Source organism: Hevea brasiliensis, unplaced genomic scaffold (assembly GCF_030052815.1).
Source record: "Hevea brasiliensis isolate MT/VB/25A 57/8 unplaced genomic scaffold, ASM3005281v1 Scaf77, whole genome shotgun sequence".
Lineage (NCBI taxonomy): Eukaryota > Viridiplantae > Streptophyta > Magnoliopsida > Malpighiales > Euphorbiaceae > Hevea > Hevea brasiliensis.
Window position 1 is genome coordinate 97,501 of NW_026615296.1, and position 17,500 is coordinate 115,000.

The following is a 17,500-nucleotide window of genomic DNA, read 5'->3' on the forward strand; positions in this document are numbered from 1 at the left end:
TCCAACCAAAGAGTTAGTATATAAAAAATATATCTCTTTTTTAGATAAAGGGGAGAACTGCGAGTTTTTTCAGAAAAGACTTGCTGCTCCCCTATCCGAATCCCGCGAGTGACTAAGCGCGAGACGAGCCATAACATAAGGGGCGAATCTACTCTTCGTAGAATCGACCATAGATATCTTCTTTTTTCGGTATATTTGCATCAGGCTTAGCCCCTACTAGTAAGAAGGTGTTCCCGAAAGGGGACGAAACCTGTCTAAGATCCTGTGTGCGGCTTAGTAGCGCGTGAACAGAACACGTAGCCTAAGCGGAACTAAATATTCAACCAACCTATGATCCATTTTTTGAATCAGCTTACTATCAATAAACCATGTGTTAGGTTCTCGTTGCGGGAGATCTTGGAACATGCCCGTCGTGTGAATGCGCATACAAATAGGGGCACCCCCCGCCCTTTATTCGAATGGTGGTTTCAGCTTCCTTCCCCATACCATAGAAAAAGGGTTTTCCGGCCCTCTAGGGAGAGGAGCGAAGCAGACGAGACAGTGCGCAGAGATGAGATGATGAAGTCTGCTTCACACTTGACTTGGTTGTCGGAAGGAAAGTCCTGTCCAGTCTTGAACTAATCAACTACTCTACTCAACTCAGCAAGTAAAAGACAAAGAAAGCAAGTCAACCCTATCTTCAATTCCAAAAGAATCTTTCCCTCCAACCGAAGTCAGAAGAGCCGCCCTCGAGGCGGGGAAGAGTCTAAGCTGCCCGTCCATTCCTTCCTATCCGAGTGACATGACCCTAACCCTGTCAACAGTCCTTCAAGTCAAGTGGGATAAGAACTCAACAGATTCAATATCATATTAGAACATAGGCTGTCTTAACCGAAGGAACAAGAAGCGCTTCGTTACGCTACGCTACGCTTTTCCCTAGGGCTTGAACTTCTTGTCTACAGCAGTTCAAGTACGAGAGAATGAATTCCTCTAGCCCTGTCGAGAGGGAAGGTCAGAAATGAGCTTCGAATAGGGTTAGGAGAACAGACTCCGGATATGTAAGAAAGAAATGATCGGAACTGGACAGTCCAAGAGTGATACCACGAGAGGACCAATCCTAAGTTGAATATTTAGGTGACATTATTTATCAGGCCAAGCGTTTAGTCTGTCCATCCACTAACCAATCGATCCAGACTAGATTCGAGCCAAAGATGACACGATGACGGAACCTAGGAAATGAAGGTTGAAAGGATCACAGTCGAAGCGGTCGGCTAGATCTTTAAGAGTCAGAACTTCACTGACGTATTTATCCCTGCCTCTTCTTCTTTCCTTCCTCGCTGCCGAAACTGACTAATTAGGGCGACCCTCCCCCCTCTGTGAATGCGGTTATGTATAGTTAGAGATGCATGTTGTTATCGTTGGTTTAGCTCCTTGCTCTTTCTTGGGAAGTGTGCCTTACTTCACTAAGTAAGGCGGCAGGTCTTCCTCGAAAGAAGCATTAATGGTTAGAGCGTAAGGGCTTGATTGGCTGTTTAGGTCAAACAACGGGGGGACGGCTATTAGTGGTATAATGAGATTCAACCAATCTTTTGAAGGAGAAAGCGGATACTTTTACCGAATGAAGTCCATATAGGGCCACTGAAATATGCTTCGTGCGCTCATGAAAGACTTGATTAGAGGATATATGGATAGCCGCCTGATTTTGAAAATGCATTTCCATAGGTTAACACCCCTTGACTCTAATCTCAGTTAGGAGATTATTGAGCCACATTAGTTCACATGCGGCGTGAGCCATAGCTCTATACTCAGCTTCAGCGCTTGACCGGGTCACCTCCCGGCGTCAAATAACTGTTAATCTTCGTAACTTCGGGATAAGGGGTGCTATCCTATCTCTAGAGTAGTAAGAGTATGTGAAGCCTCCTACTACTACTCAAAATAAGTATACTACTTCGTAAGGTGCCAGTTAGTTATCTCCTTTCAATAAAGAAGTCAGATAGTTCGACCTTTGTCGGCTAGCTATAAAAGAAAGGCTAACAGCTAAAAGCAAAGCCCCCCGTAACTGCCTGCGAATGAAGAGCGTTCCGTTTCACTCGGGCAACTAACCGGTTCATCCCATCCAGGACATAAAATCTACTTTGTTTAGGTAGGTTTTTCTTCAAAGGTTGATCCTGAACATCAAACCGTCAAATTCTTTTGTGCAGATGATTCCTCATCTTAAGCTAGTTCTTTGGCGATTTCTTTTCGCAATTAAGATTAAGGTGTAAGTTCTGGCTCGATCGTGAATCGAACCTGTTATTTAGCCTTGATTGATGTTTTTCAGCAGTCTTTCGATCTGCAGGTTCGTGAGCAAAATCGTCAAATTGAGACTATGCTTAAAAGGATTCTGTCACAGTAAATGGTTGAATATCTGCCATAACGCGTTTTTTCCCCCCGTCTTTCTAATCTTGAAAGCACTTATGCTTTTTTTACGGAACTACTCCATATCTGTGTAGCCAAGGCCTTCAAAAAAATTAGAGGAAGTCGGGGCATCTATGACAATTGATTAGAAAGCCTTTCTTGAATGTCGAGATCGAGAGTGATTACACCCATTGCACGTTGACCTCCTTGGTTTTCTGAAAGTTAAAAAGGAAAAAATTGGAATGTTTGAAAAGTCTTATAACCTTCTAAGGAACATCTTTTAGGATGTCCAACACATGAAACCGTTCCAAGCCACTCTAGCGGAGAGACTCAAGCAGGTTATATTATAAAGAGGAGACTCCTGAAGAGTAAGGCTTCGAGAAAATAAAGGAGAATCCTCGATTGGATCGCATGCCAATTATGCTTTCAAAGGCCAATCCAAAAAAAGCAGCTTCTTCGTCTACGGCAGCCCGAGTACGAAACCTCATGTTCTCTTTCATGCAAAAGGTTCGTAATATCTATTCTATTAAGCCAGCTCGAGTCGAGGAAGAACGACTTCACGAGTGCTCAAAATCACTATGATCTCTGGGTCATAGACGAGTTCCACGATGGCCAAGAGAAGAGGCAGCCAGCTTCTCCCTCCCGATGTGTGTGTTGACAGATGCAATGACAATCCCGCGCCAAAAGATCTCTACAAGCCTGGATGATAGTTGAAGAAGGATGATTATGAAAGTTACTCGAATAAAGGCAATGGAGACAAGCCAAAGAGTCCGACTCCATAATAACAAATCGAAAGCCCATATCACAGGCGAAAGAAAGGTCGATCTTTCTTGTATACCTGCCTGTGAACCCTTCTATCTTTTTCTTTTATTTCATAACCTATTATGGGTCATCCTTTGAAAAAGAGTTGTCCCCTGTCTGTATCAAGTAGCAGTCGTCTCTATGGAAATCTTTCTTTAAGCAGTGGGAGGGGGATATTACGAAAGTCATTCGTTTGATTTACCATTTTAGAGATTAAGATTCTAGTCTCCAGAAGACCAATGGGTGGAGAGGTCCCTAAGCTAATACCACAAGAGCGTCAAAGAAAGGTTGGGATATAGGAATGGCTAAATGCACAAAGGATAGCTACCATTTTAGGTTAGTTAAGAGTCTTATCCGCTCACTCATAAGTGAAGTGGCTTTGCTCTAATTTCTTCCCTATCAGACTCGATGCGAAAAGGCAAGGGGCTCTTGGAAGAGTTTTATAGGATTCTTAAACCCGAAAGCATTGATTGAATGGCTTGGTCGAGGACAGGTAGTTATAGGCCTGAAAGAGATCTTTGCAAAAGCAAATCCCCGCACCTTCCCACTACCCTTTCTATTCGTAGAGAGGTTACACGACACCAGGCTTAGAAGGACTTCTCATTTAAATAATGAGGTATATTTTTTTCCTGGCTCACAATGGAAATCTGCCCAATGTTCGTTTGGCAGCTCAGCTCTTGCACTTCGATCTGCTAATCCACTCTGCCTACCTTCATTGCTACCCGAGAAAGAAAGGAGAAAGATCAATCTAATGTTAATTGGCTATGCCCCTCTTCCCCTGCCCCAAGCCAACTATTGATCTGACCGAACTCGGTCTAGTGCTTATTCCATTCCGGCAAGAGTAAGGCCTTTCATCTCACTTGGGATCTGAAAGTCAGAGATTTCTGGGTCCCTGCGTCTTATCTTTCTTTTTCTACGATTTCCGGGTTTTCACTCGTTCTCGCCTTGAGCCAGGTGCAAGTAAGGAAGAAGACCTTGCCGGCCAATCTCTCCGGCTTTAGGGCGAGGAAGGGAATGGAGCAAAAGAAAGAGACTGACTTCGCCCGAAAGCAAAGAAGGGAATGGGGAGAAGGGAACAGAAATAGCATAGCGACTAGTCTGTCTTTAGACAAAAAGAAGTAGAAAGAACCAAAGGAAAGGAAGCTAGCGAAGGAGCCTACGCCTATTGTCCAAGATTCCCAACAGCTCATGGCCCAAGCACAAGGTGAGAAGATATTGGGAGGACTCTTGGGGTCTATCTATGGCTCTTGGACTCTATGATGGGCTAGGGTGCGCTCCATGGGCTGGCTCTATCTGAGCTAGGCTTTGCACCAGGACTTTAAGTAAGAATCATTTCATCAGAACTAAGGCTGGGCCAGGTTTCGAATTACATTTTCTTTCTCGATGCTTTGATTCAAGTTCTTTATATAGTAAAGATCTTTTACCCGCGATTTTTCGACACAACAAACTATTTAGCAACATTTCTCCTAAATCGAGACTATGCAATATCAATAATAGGAAGCTAAAGTTATTTTTTCAAGATAGTGGCTATCTAAGTCTTTTCTTCTTTCCTAAGTTGATTAATGTAGTAAAATTTCTTTACTAGAAGAGCAGGAAACAAGACACTATAATATCATACGTAATTAGAAAGGTGAACCGGGTTCTGTTCTGAGAAGGAAGATATGCCAAGGCTGGTTCGTAAGGATAGAAATTCCAGCATCGGTTATGAATATAATAGATAATAGACCAAGGCCCGGAGGCATAGTTCCAAGCTCCCCTTTTGAAGCACAGGCAAAGACTGAAAAAGGGGCTTTATTGAAGGTCAGTTTCATCCGCTTAAGCTAGAATCGACATGGTAGTTGGAAGAGATGCTGACACAGACAGATATCCGTAGTGGAAATGCTCGGCATATGATTCGACGGCCAGCTGAACAACTACGATAGGATTCGCCAAAGCTGATGAGACTAAATAGAAGCTGCTGGTGGTGAGGGAAGTGAATCAGAAGAGGTTGTTCAAAAAGGGATTGACCTAAGGCAAGGTTTACTTATCCTGGAGGAAGGTGTCTCAAGAAGAGAATTCTTAGTTGAATAAATGCGGCATCCAGATTCGGTAAGTCTTCCATTAGGAGCTCTTGTATCCATATCTCTTTTTAGAGTGATTGTTGCCACTTCATATACTTATTGAATCCGCATTTCGGATGGAGGATAAAATGCTCTAATCAATCGTCAATGGTGATACCACCCGCGAACCTTAGACGACTACGAATAAAGCATATGCCCATGGCGGCACATAAGCTTGCTCGCTCACACCTTTAGAAGTACCTTCCACGATTTGACTACTTGTTAGGAATGGAATTCTTTTCAGACAAGCAGACCGGACAGCTAGGACTGAATTGACCACATCGAAAGCGGACCAAGAGCATTCCCCTAAAAGCGGGGCTTCCCTATTATACTGTCCCTCAGAAGAAGCAATCTTATGCCTCTCTTTCTCCTTAGTCTAGAGTGGAGGTTAAAGATGAGAAAAAGCGGATTGGGAGTGATTCCAAAAATCCCAGGTTTTCTAAAACTTTTTCGATTTCAATGTCTGTCTATGAGAGCGAGTTCATGTGCTTGCTGTTGTAGAACCATTCGCCTATCGCTTCACTTATTAAGGGCCATTGCCTTCAGTCGGTAAATAGATCGAGGGGATGGGGCTTGAGTTCTTTCACCATTTCGGTATCGATCGTATTAGTAGGGTGCAATGCTTTTTCCTTGACTGGATCCTTTTTCCCTCTTTTCCCGAAGCAAGTAATTTTTTTTCGCCTCGCACCTTGATTGAGGTGTAAGTGAGGAAAATCGTATCAGCCTGTCAGTCATCGCCTACTCAAAGTAATTCATTCCGGTTCCTTTATCTATTTAAAATTACCTATATTACATTACCAAAATCCACAATAAAGCAAAAAGAAAAGCCAGCCACCACGAACGAAGGAGATCTTGAGCTGGAGTTAGTAAAAGGATTACCATACTATAGAACAATGGTAGAACGATAGCTAGTTTAATAAGATAGAGGTGGGAAAGCCTACGGTACCGTAAAGAAGGATGGATTGATTCATCACTTCGGGCCAAATCGAAGACTTAGAACGAATCGACCACTAGACGTTATGCTTACGTAATGAACTGTTTTAGGATATAGTACAGGCTTGACGGACTAAGGGAAATGGCCACTTCTACGACTTCTCCCACTAACCGATAGACCGGCATCCACCACTAGCCTACATGGAAAGAATCGAAAGCTTCCAAGGCGGGTAGGTCTGCTAAACTGTAAAGCTAATGGCCCGCTAGACGGCCTAGGAAGACATAGGGGCAAAAACAGCAGATCGGAGTCGTTCACTTCTCTGTCGAAAGAGCGTATTCTTTTATTGCATTTATTGCAAGACATTGAAAGAAGGGGTTCTGCGCGAATCTAAATCAGTCTTGTCTGTACACCAATCCCAATGGCTAATTCGGCTCTTAAGCCTGGAGCCTGGAACCCCTTAAATCAGTTAACCCTCACTCTGGCCTTGCATTCAGGCTTTTGTAGGTAAGTACAATGTACACCATTCTTCTTGGTGGCTGCTTGAAGGGCTTTCCCCTTGCTTAATTGGAAGGTTGTGCTCGACTAACTTCTCGCTTTCCTTCTTAAATGAATGGGCTTGTCAAGCTTTCGTCTCAATTCATATCTAGCTGCGAGTAATTTCATTTCTACTTTTCTCTCCTACCAAAGCAGGTGGCCTCACCTTCTTCCTCTTATCTTATGCAAATATGCAGTTTAGTTCTTATTCCTAATGAGTGAGGAATTTTTTATTCAAAGAAAGGCTCCGTTCCTTCAGGCCTTTGAAAGAAGCCAAAATAGGATGCTTTTTCTAGGTTCCGAAAGTGCTTATTCCGCCTTGAGGGGCGATGGACGGTATTCCAGAGGATCAGACTTGATCAGTTCAGGCTATGGAAGTTTCGATCTTCCCATCAATCTATCTTTGAATTCGATAGCCTGTCACGTCCTGGTAAGCGATCATCAACTTCTTTCGATCTTGAATGCTCTGTTCCGCTCCTTGATTACTTTCTGGGATGACAGCAAGTCTTCTCCCCATTGGTGAGATTGATCCCCTCCTTTGTTCTTTGTCCAGCTACTCGGTCAATGAAGATGGAAAGGTAGTGAAGTAACCCTAAGGTTCGGTTCGGTGTAGAGATAAAGTACAGTAGGCCATCACTGGCTCTTCCCCTCGGATTCTTTCCTTCGGCTTCACTTTCAACCTTCCCTACCCCTTTCGACGCAGCAATGAGAGCAGCAGGGACGGAGCGCTTGACCTTTACCTCTTGGTAGAGGAGTCTCTTCTTATTTTAGGCTGGCACGGTCTTAGAATGTACGATAGAAGTGCGGACTCAAAGTAGTTTAGCGGGAGAAACCCTGTGGGATAACGGTTCTTTGAAGGAATACCTCTCTTTCTAACTGTCTTGCGAATCTTGCTTGAAAGCTTTCACGTGGAAAATGGAGAATGTCAATAGGCATTCGAACTCCTTTTTCTTTTTCGTAGGAAGGGTACACGTCCAGCTTCAATAAGATTCGCGGACATCCGCTTTAGCAGACGATTTTTCCACTTTCATTAGACGTTCTCCTGGCTTTCGCGGAAGAAAAGCAGTTGGTAAGATTCTAGGTAAGAAAGAAGCCAATGCCCCTAGTATCAGGAAGAGGCTATTAGGAATCCCTATAAGAAGAGAATCTATGCCATCTCGTCGTTCGGCTCCTTGAATCTGTTCGTGGGCATTTTCCTTATAATTTTGATTAACGTCCTTTGCTACGCTTTCTCCTGCTCTTATTGGAATCTAAGTCTATATAGAATAATAGATATGTCAAATAGCTTCTTCGAAGCATTCTTCCTAATACCGGGGATTCCCCAAAAGTCACTTTCACACTTGGATTCGATGGTGCGTAGCGTAAAAGACCCGCAGCATATTCGTCGCAAACAGGGGATTTGCCCACTAAGAGCCCATCATTTGCCCGAGATTAGTGAGTCATATGCCGAATGCCGAAAATGGTCTTCATTCTAGAACGAATATGCCATGCCTTAGAGCAGTTCAGTTCCTTGTCCGATTCTCTCTCTCTCCTTGGCCCTAGACTGCTTTCTTACTCGTGAAAAGGTTTTTGGCAAGATAAGATGGATAGGATTTCTGACTTCCTATACCTAACAAATAGGGCATGAGGGCTTCAAGCCTATGATAAGACAGTCCTGTCTCGATCCTTTTTCTATTTCTTTCTTCTTTTTTTCTATTACATTACTGGTTACGGCGAGAAAGAAGATCCTAACAAACGGCGCTGCTCATTCATCGTTTCACAAGAGTCAAGCAAAGAAAAAGAAAGGGTACGAGCAGAATTGAACCGATGATTGACGGTCTGACCTTACAGGGCGTGACTCGTCGTCCTTAAAGCACTAAGTTATTTACAGATCTCATCTAGCGCCCTATCTATCTTTATCTTTCTCCTCTCGAGAACGGTAACAGGGTTTGATCGATAGCAACAAAAACATCGGAATAAGGAAGATCAGCCTACCACACCCGCACAGTTTAGGATAGTGGTGAACTTGTTAATAACTACTTTGTCGGAGATGCATTCTTTTCTATTGGCAGAGATAGAGTGGGCACCAGGTTTTTCCTCATCGACAATGAGTTACACTGCTTAAAATAAGAGCCCAATGAGTTGGAGTGGAGAGTAACCAGCTCTCTTTTATATACGAATAAAGATCAGCCTTATCGTTTGGGGACATCATTGGCTTCATTCCTATCCCAACTGTCGAATCCAAAGCCTAAGCCTAAACCGCCTTTAACTCGTTTGCAAACAATAGAATGGCATTCAGGAGTTGAATCAAATCAGCAAGGGACGAGAGAAAAGATAAGGCATTCGAGCAAACCAAAGAGCTCCTTATCGAGCTGCCTAAGAGGGCATTCGATTCGTGAACAGCTGATACGAGAGCTTATGGTGCGCATTTTCGTTGAAAGATAAAAGATAAATGAATTTATTCCCCGCTCCATTGGCTTACGAAAAGGTTTTACAAACACCAGACATTGGTAAAAGAACTAATCGTAATACTTGGGGTTACCCATACCACTCATACGGACAAGCTTCGGATTAGGATCGGGTTACCTTCAGGTGCTCCTTATTAATAGTGACACGTGAGAGATCTTACCTTTATACCCGAAGTTATACAAAGGAACAACTCCCATATTGTCACTATATTCTGGGCATTTATCCCTTGCAGTAGCGACACAGTCAGCACAGGCTTTATACGAAGTAGAAGAGAGAAAGTCCTATCTTTCGAGTTACTAAGCATCTCGATCTAGTAAAATAGCAAATTAGAAACTTGGGGGAAAGACTCCTGAATAGCTAAAGCCAAAGAAAGACCAGTAATGACATACTCTACAACGAGTAGATTAGAAAGAGCCTCAACAAAAGAGTCTTGCTTGCCATTATATTCTATATCAGAGTTCAGGCTGCTCAATCTATTGGGAGAAAGGTCAACCACTATCTTCCCAGGAGCATTCATGGTAATAGCTTGCTGTTTAATAGACTATAGGGGGTATTCTAAGATAATCCATGCGCTACGCACCTCAACTAGTTCTATTCTTGGTATCTCGAAATAAATGTCTTCCTAGCGGATAGAAAGATTAGAGTCCCTAGAGGAGAGATAGACTTTCATTAGTTCCTTTTCCCGCTACTCCTTTTGTCTTGGAGGAAGGGAGTTGGATAACAGAGATCAATGTGAAGGTCCAAGCAATTAAACTGCGGATAGAACCCAGAAAACTGACGAGCCACTTGAGTATTGATCTTCGCCTCCATCGTTACTCTTCAACAGTGAAAGTAAAGAGTCTAGAACCTATACACTCTTTTCTAATAGCTTTAGTTAACCGCCATCTCGAGTTATAAGCCTAAGTAAGAGCAAAGAGAACTCAGGAGAACCAAGAACTGAGAGAATTGTTGATGCCACCGCACCGAGAAAGAAGAGTGGAATTAATGATTTTTGAAAAAGAGGGCTAGGTCTAGCCAAGGATTTAGTCCTTTTCTTTTGGATCTGCTACTCGACCCGTGTTCTGTTACAGCTTTGCCTAGCGCTTCGTCCGCTGAGAACATTCAATTCACTCAATCACTACTAAATGAAGTTGTAACGCTTTCCTTTCACTTTAACCCTACGCTGAAAGTGATTCTAAAGATTCTAAAAAAGATACCAAGCCGGAGATGGAATGTAAAAGCCAGGAATGGAATGAGTTGCGTGGCATGAGCTACTCGATCTCAGCTAACAAGGATAGAAAGGGAACCAGACTCATAGATAGGCGTTTCAAACTAACCAATAGGAAGAGGAATCAAACCAGCTCGACCAGAAGACTTCGAATTCTTACACCTACCTTGGATAGTATGAGCGGTAGAGCCTATCGCCTATCTATAGGCTATAGGATTCATACCTCCCTCCTGGAAATAAAAAGTAATATCCTTTTTCTGTACCATTTTTCACTTCCTTAAAGGCATGTAGAAAATCTTCTTACAAAGAGGGTGGGTAATCCAACTACTCTTTAAGCATGACATATGGAAAAGACTTCACCTGCATTCATTAATTAATCAAATCACAAAGTGTCGAGCCTCCAGTTTAGTAAATTACAGAGAAAAAAAAGTCTAGTTTTAATTAGGATAGGAGCTCCTATAACAATAGAATAAGCAGTGCATTCAACAGATATGAAGTTAGGTTAGCCTTACTATCAGAACAGAGTTGGTTTGGAAAGAGATTCAAAGACTCGGCTACCATACCTCTCCTTTAGTCTTATAGTTTTCACTAGGACTGAGTCAGAGCACACAACAAGCAGTGAAGTCCACATCTTCGGCGCAAGAGCAGCTGCGGCTAGGAATGAGAAGGGCGATGGATTAGCTAGGGAACATTTCTGTGGACGAGCTGGTAGCTAGTTCCAGAGATCAATAAGGTCGACTTGCTATTGTTCGAAAGCAGAGGATATTCGTGCCCAAGCACGTGCAAGTATCGTGGCACACTTGCAGAAGCGGAATGGTCCCAGCCTCCGACTTTGATTTTAACCTTTGCATACGCGGAAAGAGTGCTTGAAGATGAAAAAAGGCCTGACTCATAATTATAATAAGGGGCGGAGATGGCGCCAGTCTTTAAATAACTCTAATTAAGCTATTTCCTCCACGGGGGCGAGGATGGTACTGAACTAGTCCCAATTTTAATTGAAATTGAATAATGCGTTCCTTCAGTTTAAGATGAATAAAGGGATTCTGGGCATTACCGTTCATGGGTGAAGTAAGGCCAGAAGTAAGAATAGCTAACTTTGCTTTAAGCTTTTATTTCCCTGGTCTTTATTTGAATTAAAGTAAAGGGCGCTTTTTAATTAAGAGTTAGAACTCTAAGATTAAGTCCAGTCTAAAATAGGGCACCCGCGAAGAATAGGCAGAAGATTCAGCCTAGTCTTTTTTGAGTGAATCCCGAAGCAGCTTACGCGCTCTCTCCAAGCAAAGGAGTTTTTTATAAAGGAGTTAAAAGTGGGCTCTCTCTTTTTCGAGTGGATTTACCTGTTGTAGATTGAAAGTTCCCCTAGAACTAGAGGGGTAATTCTCTTGATGAGGCGAAGGCTTTAACCTACTTAAGCTTGAAGAAAAGGGTCAACCCAGCTAGATATATACAGGATAAGTAGCCCATACTCTTCCTATGGAGAGGATAGGATGTCACTGGATGTAATGCCATTGGCCATTGTTCTTATCGGGATAGGCAGGCTAGCAAAAAATATTGTGAAATCTTCCCCAACAGAATAATTTCATATGTAAATGTTGGTCAATTCACTCCAACTGCCATAAAAAAAGTATCAAATGACTGTTTAAAACTGAGCTTCACTTCAATAATATACTTATCTCTTACGGACTTTCACAATCTTTTTAGGCTTAGGCTTGGATTAATATCCTAGCATATAACATCTAAATAGTCAATTTATAATTTATAAGCATAGTATTGAATAGGGGAATTCAAATGTTTAGAATCCCTTCCCTAACAGTTTAATTGGGATTTCTTTTTTTGATTGTAGGTAAGCTACCTCTTTGTTAGCGCAGCACCCTTTCCACCGCCCTTTCAATTCAACAGGAACCAACCTGCATTTTTTCTTTGGTGTAGATCCTTTATTGTCCTTTATTGAGCTATTGGCTCAGTAGCAAAATGAATAGAAGTTCTCGATTCAGCTTCCGACCTCAGGAAAAAAAAACCTCTTCATGCTCTTCCTTCTATCTCCTAAAAAAGAGTGCAGTTCCACCCGCGTTTGAAGGCGAGTTATTTGGAGCTTCATTCTCGCATCTCACATATTGGAAAAGGTAAACTTAAAATAAAAGAAAAGGGCAACTCAGTCAATAGACAAAGAAAAAAAGAATATGTTACCAAAAAAACAATCCAATGTTTGTCTTTCTAAGGATTGATTTTCCTTGTCGTAGTTCATATTCATATTAAAAAAGAAGAAGGCAGAGGTAAACTCCCCAACTCGATCAATGGGTGCTCATTGGTCTTCTTGAGACTCCCCAACTGCCGCAGCTTTCGATTGGGGGAGCCTCGAGCATCCAGTATATGACATTAAGGAGTATTCCCCAATGGAGTAGTCAACTCATAGAACAAGCATGTAAGCGAAGCAAGAAAAAGGCTTTCCATTTTTTTTTTTAGATTTTTTTTTCTGGTCAACGGTACACACTTCTCTTTTTTTAATTTTTTTATTCCATTCCCGGTGATCCTGTCACGCTAAACACAAATCTTTCTTTTCATTTTATATATCCCATGGGCGTATAGACGAAATAGAAATTTGAACTAAGTAGGTTTCGAAATGAAATAGCCCATTAAGTAGAGGAGTCAACGGCGCGCACACGCAGTACATGTGGCTCTTTGAATAAAAACTGTTGCTCTTGTTGGTATACAGGCCGGCTAATATAATAGTATGGGAAATATGGGAAAGAGGAGTAGACAATCTGGGAGGTACAGGCCCGGCCCGGCGCACGAAGCAGGAGGAAATCGGTACCCCGCGAGGCTGGCGAAGTCGGCACAAGAAGTAGGCGGAGTAGAGGCAGTTCAATAGCAGTTGTAGGGCACAGCACAGTAGTTGCTGTTCTCTTCTCTGTTGCATAGGCATAGATGGGGTAGGCAACTCAAGCAAGACAGAACTACAGAACTAACTAAGCAGTAGCCACCTGAAGACAGAAGAGCACCTGAATAAAGAGCCAACCACCAACCAATCGCCCTGTAGTTTTCTTCGCTGGAGCGCAGGTTTGGAACCCTATTTTACTAATAATAAGAAAGGGGCTTGTTGAAGCTATGAAGCATCTTAGAGTATTCCATTCCGTTTTTCAGCTGGATCCGGGCCTTGCTATTGTTCGGCCTGAAAAAACTGTATTTAATTTAGTAGACAGAGAGGGGCTTTTTTCGAAAGGCTATCAACGTATACGTATATAGATAGAGTGAGTGTGCGTGCAGGGTGTAGGTGTACCACTTACGAGAAAGAACCCCAAGTCAGTAAAGTAGTTAACCAAACACAAGTAAGTAGTTCGTCAGTCCTTCCTCCGACGCCTCCCGTTCATTCTTCTTCATTTCATCATGTTTGTTGTGTTGTTCCGTTTATAGGTCCCAAGCCCTTCTTAGAAAGCCCTCCTCCCTCTCCTTAAGTAAAAAAAAAAGAAGAATGCTGCTTTTTTTTCGAACATTGTAAGAACCTTTCTAACTGACACTCCAGTCATAATGCCACCCACGTCTTTTTTTTTTCTTTTGAACAAAGAGGCAAACGCCTGAATAATCCTAATTTTTTGTCCTTTTGATTTGAGTCCATAATGACTGGCAGGTTTCATTAATGAAAAGAAAAGCGGAGGCCCGCCATCTGCTAGCATTGTGGTTTGAAATCGATTCTTTATCAATGGCCCACCCTTTCTTTGAACCTTGTCAATGATCGAACTTAAAGATATGAACTGAGTGCCATTTGATGAGTAACTGAGAACAAGGGAGAGGGATATAGAAAGGATGAAGTAATGAAAGAGGAAGTCATTGCTAGTAGTAACGACTTGTTACGATCCATTGGTTCATATAGAATCCATGTCCTAGGTGTATCAAAAAACATTCTTTTCGCTAAGCGTATATAATAAAATAGAGTGAAAGAGTCCACCCCGAAACCAAGGGGGTACTAACTAACAGCTGAGTCCTCTCCGAACCGCAAGAGATAGTTGCCCATCATACGGCTCACCAACTTCACTTGCCTCTATGGGGGGCTCGCTCCGGGCAGGTTCGGATCACTTACAATACACAGCTCTACGAAGGAAGGGGTTGGGTTAGGAACGTTTTCAATATGATTTTTTTTCCCGTATTTGTTCTATGAAAAAATGCGAGACGAAAAAGGAACCCATCTTTTCGACCGGGAAATGCGAGTCTGTTTTGTCAACTTTCTCCATCCCCCTCTATCAAAATGATCAAAAAGGAACGTAGTCTTTCTTATTCCCGTGTTCGATCTCTTCCATCTCTGCCTCGCTCCTTGTCACCTATGTTGAAGAACCTGTAGAGAATGAAGAGGAGCCAAGGATCTTCCTCTCAACAGTGCTTCTCGAGGCTCCACTCTCCCCCCTGAATAAGTAAGGCCTCCTTAGCCTGGGGGGGATAAGGAATAAGGATTGAAGCCCCTTAGCTCTGCCAGGCACTGGACAGGGGTTAGCTCTGTAAATGTGTAGAGCCAAGTGTAGTGTGGTATAGTAGTAGGCACTTCTAGGCCCCTTCCCGGCTACTGGATCACTCCAGTGCTTTGGGTACTACGGACCCTCTGCCATCCATTGCAGCAGAGCCGTTTCATGAGCGGGGGGGCTAAGCGCAGTTCTTTGAATCAAACGGTGAATGAAATCGATTTTTTTTTTAGATATTCAAATATAAATCGGATAGGATAGATGGATGGATCTATCTTTCTATTCATATATATTACTAAAAAAAAATGGATTTATATAGTTAAGTAGCGTAGCAAGAAGCCCCAAATCCTTGATTTGACCAGGAAAGACTGCACTGCTTTGGGCCCAGGAAGCGAAGGGAATGAGCTCGGCTGCTTCTCCTCCACACTTATTTTTCTCCGTGCCCGTTCCGCATGCGCTTCGCGCGCCATTGGCGCTTTGTTCTCCTCTTATTCTTCATTGGACGGTCCGGATGGACTTCGCCGTTCTTTCCCAACTAAAATAGAAAAGGTATTTTCAAATCGAGATGTCGATTCGTTTTCCGCCCCCAATGAGATGGGGAATTTGTAACCCCCTTTTTATACTTTTCTAATTTTTGGCCCTTCATCTTTCTGAATCGAGGCCCAGCCTGGCTCGCGTCGTTCCAACAACCGGCGGGGAGCATCTCAGTATACGATCGCGCGCAGTAACTGGGAGTCCTATTACACCTAAGGCCAACTTCAATTCACCAAACCAAGGTTCATCTCGTGTAGTGATTGTGGACTCGTACAAGGATATTGAGTAGACGTTTGATGTATCAGACTCGACCCTATCTTTCGTAGCATGCATTCCCATCCGTGTCGCAACTGATTCGGTAAGCTACGTGTCCGGTGCACGGAGAACTGCCTTCGGTCCCCCAAACTGACTTACTCGTGGCAACCTTCCGGCCGCCCAACGACCTATAACGCTAGTCACTACTCCCACTGGGGCTAGGAAGTAAGCCCCACAACCCAAAGCGGCGAAGAACAAATAGAATTTGCTACAAAAGCCGGCTAACGGGGGTATTCCTGCGTATGAGAACATAGTAATGGAGAAGGTAATAGCCGAAATAGGATTCGTTTTGGCTAGAGCGCCCAAATCCGCTATATATTTGACACGGGTTTGCCGTAATGCTAAAACTATGGCGAATGCATCTATCGTCATTAATGCATAAATAAAGATACCAATTAGTAGTGATTGAATTCCTTCTATGGTTCCACATGAGAACCCAGTACGAATATAACCTACATGTCCAATTGAACTATGAGCTAGAGGTCTTTTTACTTTCGTTTGGGCCATGGCGGCCAGTGCTCCTAAGATCATAGAAGCAATGCTGCAGAAAAAGAAGATTTGTTGCAATGTAGCTCCATAGGAACCATAAATAGAAACACGTGAAATATTAGCAAAAATAGAGATTTTAGGCGCAATAGAAAGGAATGCTGTAACGGGGGTGGGTGAACCCTCATAGATATCAGGTGCCCACATATATAGAGTCAAAAGAGATATGGAGTCCGAAGGGGAGGGGGGTTTTCTTCGGGGCTCGAGAGATGGAATAGATAGGGCCCCACAAGTTTTGAATTCGCCGCTGGGGAATTCACACGAAAGGGAACGAGGAATTTTCAACGAAAAAAGTGCTCTCTGAACCGAACGTGAAAGTAGTTTTCCATCAGACGGCTGTTCCCGTAACTCCACTCTCGACTTGGATTATATATCCAAAAAGGTCCGCTCTCGGCCATTCCACACGCTGCCTAGCGGAGGCGTGGTTATCTGAAGTGGATTCTCTCTTTTCTAGTAGATGCCGAACCTGCTGCCCCATTGACTAAGAAGGGGGCGGGCGCAGCAGCTACATGGACCCCTTCCTTTCTGTTGTTGCCAGCGCTTTCCCGGGCCGAGCCGGAATTCCTTATTATAAAGGGCAGGCAAAGCCCGAAGGCTGCTATCCCAATAGGCCAGCGAGGAGAGGGTCCGGCAAACCATCGCGGTCGAAAAAGCGTGTTCCCTTCAGATAACACGCACCGTAGACCATCCTCGGCCTTCTTCGTTTTCGATGAAAAACAAATCAAATCTCGATCTCCGAAAGCGTTTTCCTTCCCCCGCCTCCCCTCCTTCGTCGAGCCTTTCCTTTAATGGTTGGGGGAAGCATTCCCTTATCTGAACTTGGCGGGCATTCTTTCCAGCCTTATTCAAATAGGGGGGGGTGCTTTTGAATATAGGCTCAAACATGATTTGAAGGTCCTAGCTACGCCATGCGTTCAATACAAAATCTGGAAAGCTGCAAGGATGACAAAAAGAGGGCGCTTTCCTGTGTTGCACTGAAAAAAGAAGGACCTAAGAGAAAACACTCTTCTCTTAGGTTTCTTCCTCCCGCGCCCGCCGCCGCCCGGCCCGCGTTAGATGGGAAAATTTGCACCGCGAGAAAAGACAGATGGAGGGAGAGCAGCAACTTATTCTTTTAGCGAGAACTTCCAGATCAGAAAAGAATTAGGAACGGGCTCCGCGTTCATTTCGTTGGCAGAAACGATCCAATCCATTCGGGGCTTCGGGGAACCAAAAAAAAAGTCTTTCGACTTGATTCATAGATAGAATCAATGATAGA

At 43.3% G+C, this 17,500-nt stretch overlaps 1 protein-coding gene across 1 annotated transcript; it reads right to left on the bottom strand.

Annotated features, from left to right (window-relative positions):
- Nucleotides 1-11,027: 11,027 nt before the first annotated feature.
- On the bottom strand, nt 11,028-17,293 carry LOC131177734 (NADH-ubiquinone oxidoreductase chain 2-like). The gene has a single exon (XM_058142832.1). The coding sequence runs from the start codon at nt 16,387-16,389 to the stop codon at nt 15,745-15,747; it is 645 nt and encodes a 214-aa protein (XP_057998815.1). The 5' UTR covers nt 16,390-17,293; the 3' UTR covers nt 11,028-15,744.
- Nucleotides 17,294-17,500: the final 207 nt, after the last annotated feature.

Coding starts and splice junctions, on each gene's coding strand:
- LOC131177734 (XM_058142832.1), bottom strand. CDS start 16,389: ATGTGGGCACCTGATATCTATGAGGGTTCACCCACCCCCGTTACAGCA.